Source organism: Procambarus clarkii, chromosome 48 (genome assembly GCF_040958095.1).
Source record: "Procambarus clarkii isolate CNS0578487 chromosome 48, FALCON_Pclarkii_2.0, whole genome shotgun sequence".
Lineage (NCBI taxonomy): Eukaryota > Metazoa > Arthropoda > Malacostraca > Decapoda > Cambaridae > Procambarus > Procambarus clarkii.
The window spans coordinates 29,314,996-29,331,333 of record NC_091197.1 but is presented as its reverse complement, the minus strand read 5'-3'; the positions used below and the strand labels follow the sequence as shown (position 1 = coordinate 29,331,333).

General features: G+C 54.6%; 2 protein-coding genes across 2 annotated transcripts; one reads left to right on the top strand and one right to left on the bottom strand.

Annotated features, from left to right (window-relative positions):
* Nucleotides 1–545: 545 nt before the first annotated feature.
* LOC123764899 (serine/arginine repetitive matrix protein 1-like) lies at nucleotides 546–2,252 on the top strand. Its single transcript, XM_045753097.2, has one exon. The coding sequence runs from the start codon at nucleotides 546–548 to the stop codon at nucleotides 2,250–2,252; it is 1,707 nt and encodes a 568-aa protein (XP_045609053.2).
* Nucleotides 2,253–10,741: 8,489 nt separating this feature from the next.
* On the bottom strand, nucleotides 10,742–11,122 carry LOC138351168 (serine/threonine-protein phosphatase 1 regulatory subunit 10-like). Its single transcript, XM_069302806.1, has one exon. The coding sequence runs from the start codon at nucleotides 11,120–11,122 to the stop codon at nucleotides 10,742–10,744; it is 381 nt and encodes a 126-aa protein (XP_069158907.1).
* Between the last annotated feature and the right edge of the window lie 5,216 nt (nucleotides 11,123–16,338).

Genomic DNA, 16,338 nt, shown 5'->3' with positions numbered 1-16,338 from the left:
CTGGGTAAAAGAAACTCTGCCCATTTGTTTCCGCCTCCACCGGGGATCGAACCCAGAACCTCTGGAAACCGAGACCGAAACGCTGTCCTCTCAGCTGTCAGGCGCCAATGTGTGTGTGTGTGTGTTCAGCCAAACCCCCCCCCACACCCCTCACACCCCCACCCCCCACCCCCAACACCCCCACACCCCCCACACCCCCACACCCCCGACACCCCCCTACACCCCCACACCCCCCACGCCCCTACACCCCCACACCCCCCACGCCCCTACACCCCCACACCCCCCACACCCCCCACACCCCCCACACCCCCACACACCCCACACACCCCCACACACCCCCACACACCCCCACACCCCCCACACCCCCCACACCCCCTACACCCCCACACCCCCACACCCCCCACACACCCCCACACCCCCACCCCCCCCACAAAGGGGCTAACAAGAGACACCGTTGACAAGGAATGAGAGATTTGTGGCGAGGCTGGCGGGAACCTGGACCCGTGACGTCATAACCACCAACATTATTGCTCGTAACTGCCTTTATGGCCGCCGTCAAGCCTACCACACGCCGCCGTCAAGCCTACCACACGCCGCCGTCAAGCCTACCACACGCCGCCGTCAAGCCTACCACACGCCGCCGTCAAGACTACCACACGCCGCCGTCAAGACTACCACACGCCGCCGTCAAGACTACCACACGCCGCCGTCAAGCCTACCACACGCCGCCGTCAAGCCTACCACACGCCGCCGTCAAGACTACCACACGCCGCCATCAAGCCTACCACACGCCGCCGTCAAGCCTACCACACGCCGCCGTCAAGACTACCACACGCCGCCGTCAAGCCTACCACACGCCGCCGTCAAGACTACCACACGCCGCCGTCAAGCCTACCACACGCCGCCGTCAAGCCTACCACACGCCGCCGTCAAGCCTACCACACGCCGCCATCAAGCCTACCACACGCCGCCGTCAAGCCTACCACACGCCGCCGTCAAGCCTACCACACGCCGCCGTCAAGCCTACCACACGCCGCCATCAAGCCTACCACACGCCGCCGTCAAGCCTACCACACGCCGCCGTCAAGACTACCACACGCCGCCGTCAAGACTACCACACGCCGCCGTCAAGCCTACCACACGCCGCCATCAAGCCTACCACACGCCGCCGTCAAGCCTACCACACGCCGCCGTCAAGACTACCACACGCCGCCGTCAAGCCTACCACACGCCGCCGTCAAGACTACCACACGCCGCCGTCAAGCCTACCACACGCCGCCGTCAAGCCTACCACACGCCGCCGTCAAGCCTACCACACGCCGCCGTCAAGCCTACCACACGCCGCCGTCAAGACTACCACACGCCGCCGTCAAGCCTACCACACGCCGCCGTCAAGACTACCACACGCCGCCGTCAAGACTACCACACGCCGCCGTCAAGCCTACCACACGCCGCCGTCAAGACTACCACACGCCGCCGTCAAGACTACCACACGCCGCCGTCAAGCCTACCACACGCCGCCGTCAAGCCTACCACACGCCGCCGTCAAGACTACCACACGCCGCCGTCAAGCCTACCACACGCCGCCGTCAAGCCTACCACACGCCGCCGTCAAGACTACCACACGCCGCCGTCAAGACTACCACACGCCGCCGTCAAGACTACCACACGCCGCCGTCAAGCCTACCACACGCCGCCGTCAAGCCTACCACACGCCGCCGTCAAGACTACCACACGCCGCCGTCAAGCCTACCACACGCCGCCGTCAAGCCTACCACACGCCGCCGTCAAGACTACCACACGCCGCCGTCAAGACTACCACACGCCGCCGTCAAGCCTACCACACGCCGCCGTCAAGCCTACCACACGCCGCCGTCAAGCCTACCACACGCCGCCGTCAAGCCTACCACACGCCGCCGTCAAGCCTACCACACGCCGCCGTCAAGACTACCACACGCCGCCGTCAAGCCTACCACACGCCGCCGTCAAGCCTACCACACGCCGCCGTGAAGCCTACCACACGCCGCCGTCAAGCCTACCACACGCCGCCGTCAAGCCTACCACACGCCGCCGTCAAGCCTACCACACGCCGCCGTGAAGCCTACCACACGCCGCCGTCAAGCCTACCACACGCCGCCGTCAAGCCTACCACACGCCGCCGTCAAGCCTACCACACGCCGCCGTCAAGACTACCACACGCCGCCGTCAAGCCTACCACACGCCGCCGTCAAGCCTACCACACGCCGCCGTGAAGCCTACCACACGCCGCCGTGAAGCCTACCACACGCCGCCGTCAAGCCTACCACACGCCGCCGTCAAGCCTACCACACGCCGCCGTGAAGCCTACCACACGCCGCCGTGAAGCCTACCACACGCCGCCGTCAAGCCTACCACACGCCGCCGTCAAGCCTACCACACGCCGCCGTCAAGACTACCACACGCCGCCGTCAAGCCTACCACACGCCGCCGTCAAGACTACCACACGCCGCCGTCAAGCCTACCACACGCCGCCGTCAAGACTACCACACGCCCCCCACACTTGACAGACTCTCTCAGCCCCAAGACTTCCCAGCACTTCTTCTTGTACTGAGACCTTCCTCAGGCGGGCCACAAATGACCCCAGGAGACAACCCCCACCCTGACCCCAGGAGACAACCCCCACGCTGACCCCAGGAGACAAACCCCCACCCTGACCCCAGGAGACAAACCCCCACCCTGACCCCAACAGACAAACCCCCACCCTGACCCCAGGAAACAAACCCCCACCCTGACCCCAGGAAACAAACCCAACCCTGACCCCAGGAGACAAACCCCCACCCTGACCCCAGGAGACAAACCCCCACCCTGACCCCAGGAGACAAACCCCCACCTGACCCCAGGAGACAAACCCACACCTGACCCCAGGAAACAAACCCACACCTGACCCCAGGAGACAGACCCCCCTGACCCCAGGAGACAACCCCCACCCTGACCCCAGGAAACAAACCCACACCTGACCCCAGGAAACAAACCCACACCTGACCCCAGGAGACAGACCCCCCTGACCCCAGGAGACAACCCCCACCCTGACCCCAGGAAACAAACCCACACCTGACCCCAGGAAACAAACCCACTCCTGACCCCAGGAGACAGACCCCCTGACCCCAGGAGACAACCCCCACCCTGACCCCAGGAAACAAACCCACACCTGACCCCTGGAAACAAACCCACACCTGACCCCAGGAGACAGACCCCCCTGACCCCAGGAGACAACCCCCACCCTGACCCCAGGAAACAAACCCACACCTGACCCCAGGAAACAAACCCACACCTGACCCCAGGAGACAGACCCCCTGACCCCAGGAGACAACCCCCCACCCTGACCCCAGGAAACAAACCCACACCTGACCCCAGGAAACAAACCCACACCTGACCCCAGGAGACAGACCCCCCTGACCCCAGGAGACAACCCCCACCCTGACCCCAGGAAACAAACCCACACCTGACCCCAGGAAACAAACCCACACCTAACCCCAGGAGACAGACCCCCTGACCCCAGGAGACAACCCCCCACCCTGACCCCAGGAAACAAACCCACACCTGACCCCAGGAGACAGACTCCCCTGACCCCAGGAGACAACCCCTACCCTGACCCAAGGAAACAAACCCACACCTGACCCCAGGAGACAGACCCCCCTGACCCCAGGAGACAATCCCCACCCTGACCCCAGGAAACAAACCCACACCTGACCCCAGGAGACAGACCCCCCTGACCCCAGGAGACAACCCCCCCTGACCCCAGGAGACAAACCCCCTGACCCCAGGAGACAGACCCCCACCCTGACCCCAGAAAACAAACCCACACCTGATCCCAGGAGACAACCCCCACCCTGACCCCAGGAAACAAACCCACACCTGACCCCAGGAGACAACCCCCACCCTGACCCCAGGAAACAAACCCACACCTGACCCCAGGAGACAACCCCCACCCTGACCCCAGGAAACAAACCCACACCTGACCCCAGGAGACAACCCCTACCCTGACCCCAGGAAACAAACCCACACCTGACCCCAGGAGACAACCCCCACCCTGACCCCAGGAAACAAACCCACACCTGTCCCCAGAAAACAAACCCACGCCTGACCCCAGGAAACAAACCCACACCTGACCCCAGGAAACAAACCCACACCTGACCCCAGGAAACAAACCCCCACCCTGACCCCAGGAAACAAACCCACACCTGACCCCAGGAGACAACCCCCACCCTGACCCCAGGAGATAACCCCCACCCTGACCCCAGGAAACAAACCCACACCTGACCCCAGGAAACAAACCCCCACCCTGACCCCAGGAAACAAACCCACACCTGACCCCAGGAGACAACCCCCACCCTGACCCCAGGAGATAACCCCCACCCTGACCCCAGGAAACAAACCCCCACCTGACCCCAGGAAACAAACCCACACCTGACCCCAGGAAACAAACCCTCACCCTTACCCCAGGAAACAAACCCACACCTGACCCCAGGAAACAAACCCACACCTGACCCCAGGAAACTTTCCCCCACCCTGACCCTAGGAAACAAACCCACACCTGACCCCAGGAAACAAACCCACACTTTACCCCAGGAAACAAACCCCCACCCTGACCCCAGGAATCAAACCCACACCTGACCCCAGGAAACAAACCCCCACCCTGACCCCAGGAAACAAACCCACACCTGACCCCAGGAAACAAACCCACACTTTACCCCAGGAAACAAACCCCCACCCTGACCCCAGGAAACAAACCCCCACCCTGACCCCAGGAAACAAACCCACACCTGACCCCAGGAAACAAACCCACATCTGACCCCAGGAAACAAACCCCCACCCTGACCCTAGGAAACAAACCCACACCTGACCCCAGGAAACAAACCCACACTTTACCCCAGGAAACAAACCCCCACCCTGACCCCAGGAATCAAACCCACACCTGACCCCAGGAAACAAACCCCCACCCTGACCCCAGGAAACAAACCCACACCTGACCCCAGGAAACAAACCCACACTTTACCCCAGGAAACAAACCCCCACCCTGACCCCAGGAAACAAACCCCCACCCTGACCCCAGGAAACAAACCCACACCTGACCCCAGGAAACAAACCCCCACCCTGACCCCAGGAAACAAACCCACACCTGACCCCAGGAAACAAACCCCCACCCTGACCCTAGGAAACAAACCCACACCTGACCCCAGGAAACAAACCCACACCTGACCCCAGGAAACAAACCCACACTTTACCCCAGGAAACAAACCCACACCTGACCCCAGGAAACAAACCCACACCTGACCCCAGGAAACAAACCCACACCTATATACTGACTACATCATAACAATCACCAACATTGCCCCTTCCCTTGTGGTGACCCTGAGAACAATCATCTCTCCTCACGGACGCTGAGGCAAGAGAAGCCCTCATAAGAAATTCAGCTCTCATGAGCGCCCCGAGTCTAACACCACACACACGCTCCTGCATGAAAAATATTCATTTCGCTTGTAAAAATTCTGGCGAGAAAAGGTGAAGGAAGATGCACTGGGCGCTGACACACACACACACTCACTCCTCTTTACACCCATTACTTTATTCAACTCTTATGAAAAATGTTTTTAAACACTGGTAACAGAAAGTTGTTCAGAAAGCAAAGGTTTGCAAAATATTTTAACTTGAGCAAGCAGTTTGCCAAAGTAGTTAATCGAGACGATTTCAGGCCCAAAATGCTGAAAATTTCTCTCTGAGAAATTTCTCTCTGTGGCAGAGAGAAACTGGCAATTTTCCTGGTGTGAAGGAGCACAGAGTCACTCCGTGTGTCTGTCAACCAAATTAACATTGAACGACACAGTACTAAATGGTCAAAGAGCCGACAGTACACATAAAATGGTATATACACTTAGGTTGTCTTTGGTTACTTGTTTCTAACAGGCACAGCATATTAGAGATCTTGTACTGTGCTTTTCAGGTGTGTGGGCCCCTCCATGATTACTGTGCACAGGAATGGGCCCTCCATGATTACTGTGCTCATGTGTGGGCCCTCCATGATTACTGTGCTCATGTGTAGGCCCTCCATGATTACTGTGCTCATGTGTAGGCCCTCCACGATTACTGTGCTCATGTGTGGGGCCCTCCATGATTACTGTGCTCATGTGTGGGCCCTCCATGATTACTGTGCACAGGTATGGGCCCTCCATGATTACTGTGCACAGGTATGGGCCATCCATGATTACTGTGCTCATGTGTGGGCCCTCCATGATTACTGTGCTCATGTGTAGGCCCTCCATGATTACTGTGCTCATGTGTGGGGCCCTCCATGATTACTGTGCTCATGTGTGGGCCCTCCATGATTACTGTGCACAGGTATGGGCCCTCCATGATTACTGTGCTCATGTGTGGGCCCTCCATGATTACTGTGCTCATGTGTAGGCCCTCCATAATTACTGTGCTCATGTGTGGGGCCCTCCATGATTACTGTGCACAGGTATGGGCCCTCCATGATTACTGTGCTCATGTGTGGGCCCTCCATGATTACTGTGCACAGGTATGGGCCCTCCATGATTACTGTGCTCATGTGTGGGCCCTCGATGATTACTGTGCTCATGTGTGGGGCCCTCCATGATTACTGTGCTCATGTGTGGGGCCCTCCATGATTACTGTGCTCATGTGTGGGCCCCTCCATGATTACTGTGCACAGGTATGGGCCCTCCATGATTACTGTGCACAGGTATGGGCCCTCCATGATTACTGTGCTCATGTGTGGGCCCTCCATGATTACTGTGCTCATGTGTGGGCCCCTCCATGATTACTGTGCTCATGTGTGGGGCCCTCCATGATTACTGTGCTCATGTGTGGGCCCTCCATGATTACTGTGCACAGGTATGGGCCCTCCATGATTACTGTGCACAGGTATGGGCCCTCCATGATTACTGTGCACAGGTATGGGCCCTCCATGATTACTGTGCTCATGTTTGGGCCCTCCATGATTACTGTGCTCATGTGTGGGCCCTCCATGATTACTGTGCTCATGTGTGGGCCCTCCATGATTACTGTGCACAGGTATGGGCCCTCCATGATTACTGTGCTCATGTGTGGCCCCTCCATGATTACTGTGCACAGGTATGGGCCCTCCATGATTACTGTGCACAGGTATGGGCCCTTCATGATTACTGTGCACAGGTATGGGCCCTCCATGATTACTGTGCTCATGTGTGGCCCCTCCATGATTACTGTGCACAGGTATGGGCCCTCCATGATTACTGTGCACAGGTATGGGCCCTCCATGATTACTGTGCACAGGTATGGGCCCTCCATGATTACTGTGCACAGGTATGGGCCCTCCATGATTACTGTGCTCATGTGTGGGCCCTCCATGATTACTGTGCTCATGTGTGGGCCCCTCCATGATTACTGTGCTCATGTGTGGGGCCCTCCATGATTACTGTGCTCATGTGTGGGCCCTCCATGATTACTGTGCACAGGTATGGGCCCTCCATGATTACTGTGCTCAGGTATGGGCCCTCCATGATTACTGTGCACAGGTATGGGCCCTCCATGATTACTGTGCTCATGTGTGGGCCCTCCATGATTACTGTGCTCATGTGTGGGCCCTCCATGATTACTGTGCTCATGTGTGGGCCCTCCATGATTACTGTGCACAGGTATGGGCCCTCCATGATTACTGTGCTCAGGTATGGGCCCTCCATGATTACTGTGCTCATGTGTGGGCCCTCCATGATTACTGTGCACAGGTATGGGCCCTCCATGATTACTGTGCTCAGGTATGGGCCCTCCATGATTACTGTGCACAGGTATGGGCCCTCAATGATTACTGTGCTCATGTGTGGGCCCTCCATGATTACTGTGCTCCTGTGTGGGCCCTCCATGATTATTGTGCTCATGTGTAGGCCCTCCATGATTACTGTGCACAGGTATGGGCCCTCCATGATTACTGTGCTCAGGTATGGGCCCTCCATGATTACTGTGCACAGGTATGGGCCCTCCATGATTACTGTGCTCAGGTATGGGCCCTCCATGATTACTGTGCACAGGTATGGGCCCTCCATGATTACTGTGCTCATGTGTGGGCCCTCCATGATTACTGTGCTCATGTGTGGGGCGCTCCATGATTACTGTGCTCATGTGTGGGCCCTCCATGATTACTGTGCTCATGTGTGGGCCCTCCATGATTACTGTGCTCATGTGTGGGGCCCTCCATGATTACTGTGCTCATGTGTGGGCCCTCCATGATTACTGTGCTCATGTGTGGGCCCTCCATGATTATTGTGTTCATGTGTGGGGCCCTCCATGATTACTGTGCTCATGTGTGGGCCCCTCCATGATTACTGTGCACAGGTATGGGCCCTCCATGATTACTGTGCACAGGTATGGGCCCTCCATGATTACTGTGCTCATGTGTGGGCCCTCCATGATTACTGTGCTCATGTGTGGGCCCCTCCATGATTACTGTGCTCATGTGTGGGGCCCTCCATGATTACTGTGCACAGGTATGGGCCCTCCATGATTACTGTGCACAGGTATGGACCCTCCATGATTACTGTGCACAGGTATGGGCCCTCCATGATTACTGTGCTCATGTGTGGGCCCTCCATGATTACTGTGCTCATGTGTGGGCCCTCCATGATTACTGTGCTCATGTGTGGGCCCTCCATGATTACTGTGCACAGGTATGGGCCCTCCATGATTACTGTGCTCATGTGTGGCCCCTCCATGATTACTGTGCACAGGTATGGGCCCTCCATGATTACTGTGCACAGGTATGGGCCCTCCATGATTACTGTGCACAGGTATGGGCCCTCCATGATTACTGTGCTCATGTGTGGCCCCTCCATGATTACTGTGCACAGGTATGGGCCCTCCATGATTACTGTGCACAGGTATGGGCCCTCCATGATTACTGTGCACAGGTATGGGCCCTCCATGATTACTGTGCACAGGTATGGGCCCTCCATGATTACTGTGCTCATGTGTGGGCCCTCCATGATTACTGTGCTCATGTGTGGGCCCCTCCATGATTACTGTGCTCATGTGTGGGGCCCTCCATGATTACTGTGCTCATGTGTGGGCCCTCCATGATTACTGTGCACAGGTATGGGCCCTCCATGATTACTGTGCACAGGTATGGGCCCTCCATGATTACTGTGCACAGGTATGGGCCCTCCATGATTACTGTGCTCATGTGTGGGCCCTCCATGATTACTGTGCTCATGTGTGGGCCCTCCATGATTACTGTGCTCATGTGTGGGCCCTCCATGATTACTGTGCACAGGTATGGGCCCTCCATGATTACTGTGCTCAGGTATGGGCCCTCCATGATTACTGTGCTCATGTGTGGGCCCTCCATGATTACTGTGCACAGGTATGGGCCCTCCATGATTACTGTGCTCAGGTATGGGCCCTCCATGATTACTGTGCACAGGTATGGGCCCTCAATGATTACTGTGCTCATGTGTGGGCCCTCCATGATTACTGTGCTCCTGTGTGGGCCCTCCATGATTACTGTGCTCATGTGTAGGCCCTCCATGATTACTGTGCACAGGTATGGGCCCTCCATGATTACTGTGCTCAGGTATGGGCCCTCCATGATTACTGTGCACAGGTATGGGCCCTCCATGATTACTGTGCTCAGGTATGGGTCCTCCATGATTACTGTGCACAGGTATGGGCCCTCCATGATTACTGTGCTCATGTGTGGGCCCTCCATGATTACTGTGCTCATGTGTGGGGCCCTCCATGATTACTGTGCTCATGTGTGGGCCCTTCATGATTACTGTGCTCATGTGTGGGCCCTCCATGATTACTGTGCTCATGTGTAGGCCCTCCATGATTACTGTGCTCATGTGTGGGCCCTCCATGATAACTGTGCACATATGTGGCCCCTCCATAATTACTGTGCTCATGTGTGGGGCCCTCCATGATTACTGTGCTCATGTGTAGGCCCTCCATGATTACTGTGCTCATGTGTGGGCCCTCCATGATTACTGTGCTCATGTGTAGGCCCTCCATGATAACTGTGCTCATGTGTGGGCCCTCCATGATTACTGTGCTCATGTGTGGGCCCCTCCATGATTACTGTGCTCATGTGTGGGGCCCTCCATGATTACTGTGCTCATGTGTGGGCCCTCCATGATTACTGTGCACAGGTATGGGCCCTCCATGATTACTGTGCTCATGTGTGGGCCCTCCATGATTACTGTGCTCATGTGTGGGCCCTCCATGATTACTGTGCTCATGTGTGGGCCCTCCATGATTACTGTGCACAGTTATGGGCCCTCCATGATTACTGTGCTCAGGTATGGGCCCTCCATGATTACTGTGCTCATGTGTGGGCCCTCCATGATTACTGTGCACAGGTATGGGCCCTCCATGATTACTGTGCTCAGGTATGGGCCCTCCATGATTACTGTGCACAGGTATGGGCCCTCAATGATTACTGTGCTCATGTGTGGGCCCTCCATGATTACTGTGCTCCTGTGTGGGCCCTCCATGATTACTGTGCTCATGTGTAGGCCCTCCATGATTACTGTGCACAGGTATGGGCCCTCCATGATTACTGTGCTCAGGTATGGGCCCTCCATGATTACTGTGCACAGGTATGGGCCCTCCATGATTACTGTGCTCAGGTATGGGCCCTCCATGATTACTGTGCACAGGTATGGGCCCTCCATGATTACTGTGCTCATGTGTGGGCCCTCCATGATTACTGTGCTCATGTGTGGGGCCCTCCATGATTACTGTGCTCATGTGTGGGCCCTTCATGATTACTGTGCTCATGTGTGGGCCCTCCATGATTACTGTGCTCATGTGTAGGCCCTCCATGATTACTGTGCTCATGTGTGGGCCCTCCATGATAACTGTGCACATATGTGGCCCCTCCATAATTACTGTGCTCATGTGTGGGGCCCTCCATGATTACTGTGCTCATGTGTAGGCCCTCCATGATTACTGTGCTCATGTGTGGGCCCTCCATGATTACTGTGCTCATGTGTAGGCCCTCCATGATAACTGTGCTCATGTGTGGGCCCTCCATGATTACTGTGCTCATGTGTGGGCCCTCCATGATTACTGTGCTCATGTGTGGGCCCTCCATGATTACTGTGCTCATGTGTGGGCCCTCCATGATTACTGTGCTCATGTGTGGGCCCTCCATGATTACTGTGCTCATGTGTGGGCCCTCCATGATTACTGTGCTCATGTGTCGGCCCTCCATGATTACTGTGCTCATGTGTGGGGCCTCCATGATTACTGTGCTCATGTGTGGGCCCTCCATGATTACTGTGCTCATGTGTGGGCCCTCCGTGATTACTGTGGTCATGTGTGGGCCCTCCATGATTACTGTGCTCAGGTATGGGCCCTCCATGATAACTGTGCACATATGTAGCCCCTCCATAATTACTGTGCTCATATGTGGGGCCCTCCATGATAACTGTGCACATATGTGGCCCCTCCATAATTACTGTGCTCATGTGTGGGGCCCTCCATGATAACTGTGCACATATGTGGCCCCTCCATAATTACTGTGCTCATGTGTAGGCCCTCCATGATTACTGTGCTCATGTGTGGGCCCTCCATAATTACTGTGCTCATGTGTAGGCCATCCATGATTACTGTGCTCATGTGTGGGGCCCTCCATGATTACTGTGCTCATGTGTAGGCCCTCCATAATTACTGTGCTCATGTGTAGGCCCTCCATGATTACTGTGCTCATGTGTGGGCCCTCCATAATTACTGTGCTCATGTGTGGGCCCTCCATGATTACTGTGCTCATGTGTAGGCCCTCCATGATTACTGTGCTCATGTGTGGGCCCTCCATGATTACTGTGCTCATGTGTGGGGCCCTCCATGATTACTGTGCTCATGTGTGGGCCCTCCATGATTACTGTGCTCATGTGTGGGGCCCTCCGTGATTACTGTGCTCATGTGTGGGCCCTCTATGATTACTGTGCTCATGTGTGGGCCCTCCATGATTACTGTGCTCATGTGTGGGGCCCTCCGTGATTACTGTGCTCATGTGTAGGCCCTCCATGATTACTGTGCACAGGTATGGGCCCTCCATGATTACTGTGCTCATGTGTGGGCCCTCCATGATTACTGTGGTCATGTGTGGGCCCTCCATGATTACTGTGCTCATGTGTGGGGCCCTCCGTGATTACTGTGCTCATGTGTAGGCCCTCCATGATTACTGTGCACAGGTATGGGCCCTCCATGATTACTGTGCTCATGTGTGGGCCCTCCATGATTACTGTGCTCATGTGTGGGCCCTCCATGATTACTGTGCTCATGTGTGGGCCCTCCATGATTACTGTGCTCAGGTATGGGCCCTCCATGATTACTGTGCTCAGGTATGGGCCCTCCATGATTATTATGCACAGGTATGGGCCCTCAATGATTACTGTGCTCATGTGTGGGCCCTCCATGATTACTGTGCTCCTGTGTGGGCCCTCCATGATTACTGTGCTCATGTGTAGGCCCTCCATGATTACTGTGCACAGGTATGGGCCCTCCATGATTACTGTGCTCAGGTATGGGCCCTCCATGATTACTGTGCACAGGTATGGGCCCTCCATGATTACTGTGCTCAGGTATGGGCCCTCCATGATTACTGTGCACAGGTATGGGCCCTCCATGATTACTGTGCTCATGTGTGGGCCCTCCATGATTACTGTGCTCATGTGTGGGGCCCTCCATGATTACTGTGCTCATGTGTGGGCCCTCCATGATTACTGTGCTCATGTGTGGGGCCCTCCGTGATTACTGTGCTCATGTGTGGGCCCTCTATGATTACTGTGCTCATGTGTGGGCCCTCCATGATTACTGTGCTCATGTGTGGGGCCCTCCGTGATTACTGTGCTCATGTGTAGGCCCTCCATGATTACTGTGCACAGGTATGGGCCCTCCATGATTACTGTGCTCATGTGTGGGCCCTCCATGATTACTGTGCTCATGTGTGGGCCCTCCATGATTACTGTGCTCATGTGTGGGGCCCTCCGTGATTACTGTGCTCATGTGTAGGCCCTCCATGATTACTGTGCACAGGTATGGGCCCTCCATGATTACTGTGCTCATGTGTGGGCCCTCCATGATTACTGTGCTCATGTGTGGGCCCTCCATGATTACTGTGCTCATGTGTGGGCCCTCCATGATTACTGTGCTCAGGTATGGGCCCTCCATGATTACTGTGCTCATGTGTGGGCCCTCCATGATTACTGTGCTCATGTGTGGGGCCCTCCATGATTACTGTGCTCGTGTGTGGGCCCTTCTGGACTAACAGGACGGATTTAAAGAATTTAATTTATAATTTCAAGAGCAGCAGCAGGCTCAGTTTATGGCGCGAGGGGGGACAATGGGGCCATGATTGGACAGCTGTGGCCTCTACTACTGCCAGCTGGCCAGAGAGGCTAAGGAAGTGTCCAGTGTCCCTGGCTTTGGACACTTGATTATAGCTCAGAGCAGCTGACCGAGGGAGTCGGCCAGGGAGCAAGCTTTAGACAGACAGTGACGTCATTACTTTAATTACACCAGATGAAATTAAGAGCAGTGATGGACTTTCCACTTGAGTTCAGTGCTCCCAGAATGGTTAGTGGACTTGTCCCATCAAAAGAACTCAAGCGTAAGTGCCCAACTTCAGTTCTGAGTGGTGTAAATGTAGCCAGGGGCGGTCAAAGGGCCGTGACCCGCACTCAAGGTAGTACCACGTCATTCACTCACGAAAGTCTTTAATAGTCTCCGTGGCGTAGTGGTAAGACACTCGCCTGGCGTTCCGCGAGCGCTTTGTCATGGGTTCGTATCCTGGCCGGGGAGGATTTACTGGGCGCAATTCCTTAACTGTAGCTTCTGTTTTTACGCAACAGTAAAATGTGTACTTGGATGTAACAACGATTCTTCGCGGCGGGGATCGTATTCCAGGGACCTGCCTGAAACGCTACGCGTACTAGTGGCTGTATAAGAATGTAACAACTCTTGTATATATCTCAAAAAAAAAATAAAAAAAAAAAAAGTGGAGAAGTTTCAAGGACGAATGTTAGTGAAATCCTGATCCTAATAACCGTAGACTTACAAATGATATTTTACTCATGTCGAACACTTGATCAGGTTGGGTTACCGTTACCTGTGGCAGGTGGCTGCAGGTGATGGATCTCCCAATCCTGAGCGCTCCATTTGCAAACTCTGTGAGCAGGAACTCCGGCATGATCTCCCACACTACATCACCGAATGCCCAGTGAATAGACTTTTCAGACCAGTTGGCATGAGGTACCTGGAGCTTTGCAATTACTTTATTCATTCTCGTATTCTTGAAGATATCCTCACAGTGTACCCAAAATTTGCCAGTGCAGGCTACTAAACATATAGCCCTGTATGATTAACCATCCTGCGAGATGGGGACTTTTATTACCACTGCTACCTTATTCAATCCTGTGTTGATGATATCCTCAAAATGCTTTTGGAGTCTGCCAGTGCAGACCGCTTATCACATGCCTCTGTATGACTAGCCATCCTGTGTGATGGGGATTTTTTAGCATCACCTAGTTAGCTTTTTTGACACACTGTACTCCACTTCATATAGTCTAGGGTAGCTGCACTAATGCTGGTGTACCTCATGTATTAATAATAATAAAAAAATGTCGAACACTTAAGATCTCACTGTGTCTACACCGACGGCTCAGACCAACCTTCTACTGGACGGACTGCAGCAGCATGTAGGTTTTATAGAAATAATATTTGCACAAAGACTGTCAGTGTCAGGTTAAACAACTGGCGGACCTCCACACAAGCAGAACTAGCGGCACTACAACTAGCTACCAGTACATTAAAAAAAACATTGGAGGAGGAATAATCTTTTGTGATTAAAAGTCTGATCTTCAAGCAATCGAAAACTTCTCCTGGAAGATCGACAGCAAGAGCCTCTTACTACCAATTATAAATGACCTAATTGCTGCACAGAGCAAAGGGTTTCGAATCTCCTTTGTATGGATACCATCACACATAAATTATAACCCATCATAATGAGACAGACATTGCAGCCAAATTAGTGAGTAACAAAGATAAAGTTGAATTAGATCTAGATATCCCCATCTCTGCTGTCAAAACTATATTGTTCCAAACACTCAGGTCTAATAGGAGAGAAATTACTGACTCCCAACGACCTGAAAGCACCAGTATAAAAGCTATGATTTGTTCAGATCTGAAACCTATGTATATGGGCAGCACAAAACGTCCACTAGACTGTACGACACAGTGGTTGCCAGGATCAGGTTGAGTTACCGTTACCTGTGGCAGGTGGCTACCGTTACCTGTGGCAGGTAGCTACCGTTACCTGTGGCAGGTGGCTACCGTTACCTGTGGCTGGTGGCTACCGTTACCTGTGGCAGGTAGCTACCGTTACCTGTGGCAGGTGGCTACCGTTACCTGTGGCTGGTGGCTACCGTTACCTGTGGCAGGTGGCTACCGTTACTTGTGGCAGGTGGCTACCGTTACCTGTGGCAGGTGGCTACCGTTACCTGTGGCAGGTAGCTACCGTTACCTGTGGCAGGTGGCTACCATTACCTGTGGCTGGTGGCTACCGTTACCTGTGGCTGGTGGCTACCGTTACCTGTGGCAGGTGGCTACCGTTACCTGTGGCAGGTGGCTACCGTTACCTGTGGCAGGTGGCTACCATTACCTGTGGCAGGTGGCTACCGTTACCTGTGGCAGGTGGCTACAGGTGACGGATCTCCAAATCCTGAGCACTCCAGGTGCAAACTGTGTGAGCAGGAACTGCGGCATGATCTCCCACACTACATCACCGAATGCCCAGTTATTAGACCATTCAGACCCGTTGGCATGAGGTACCTGGAGCTTTTCAATTACTTTATTCACTCTCGTATTTTTGAAGATATCCTCATATTGCACCCAGAGTCTGCCAGTGCAGGCTACTGAACACATGGCCCTGTATGACTAACCATCCTGTGTGATGGGGACTTTTAGTATCACGTAGATAGTTCTGTTACACACTGTACCTAATGTGCAGATGTACCTAAATGTGTTAATATAATACAAACTCAGATATCGTGGAGGCAGAGAGGAGACGTCTCACTCCCTCCGCCTCTCCTGACCTAATGACCGCCTCTCGCGGAATCACGTCGCGATTTGGCCATCTGGGAATTATTAAAGACGACTTCCTAAAGACGGGTTATAAGCCATAAATTATTAAGAGGTGGCGGCGCCATCTTTGTCCTCATGAATCGACTGAAGAACAGTCAACTCTGAGAGGATAACTCTGGCATGGTAGGGTGTAAAGAGGTATACCAGGGTGAAGTACCCGGCGGG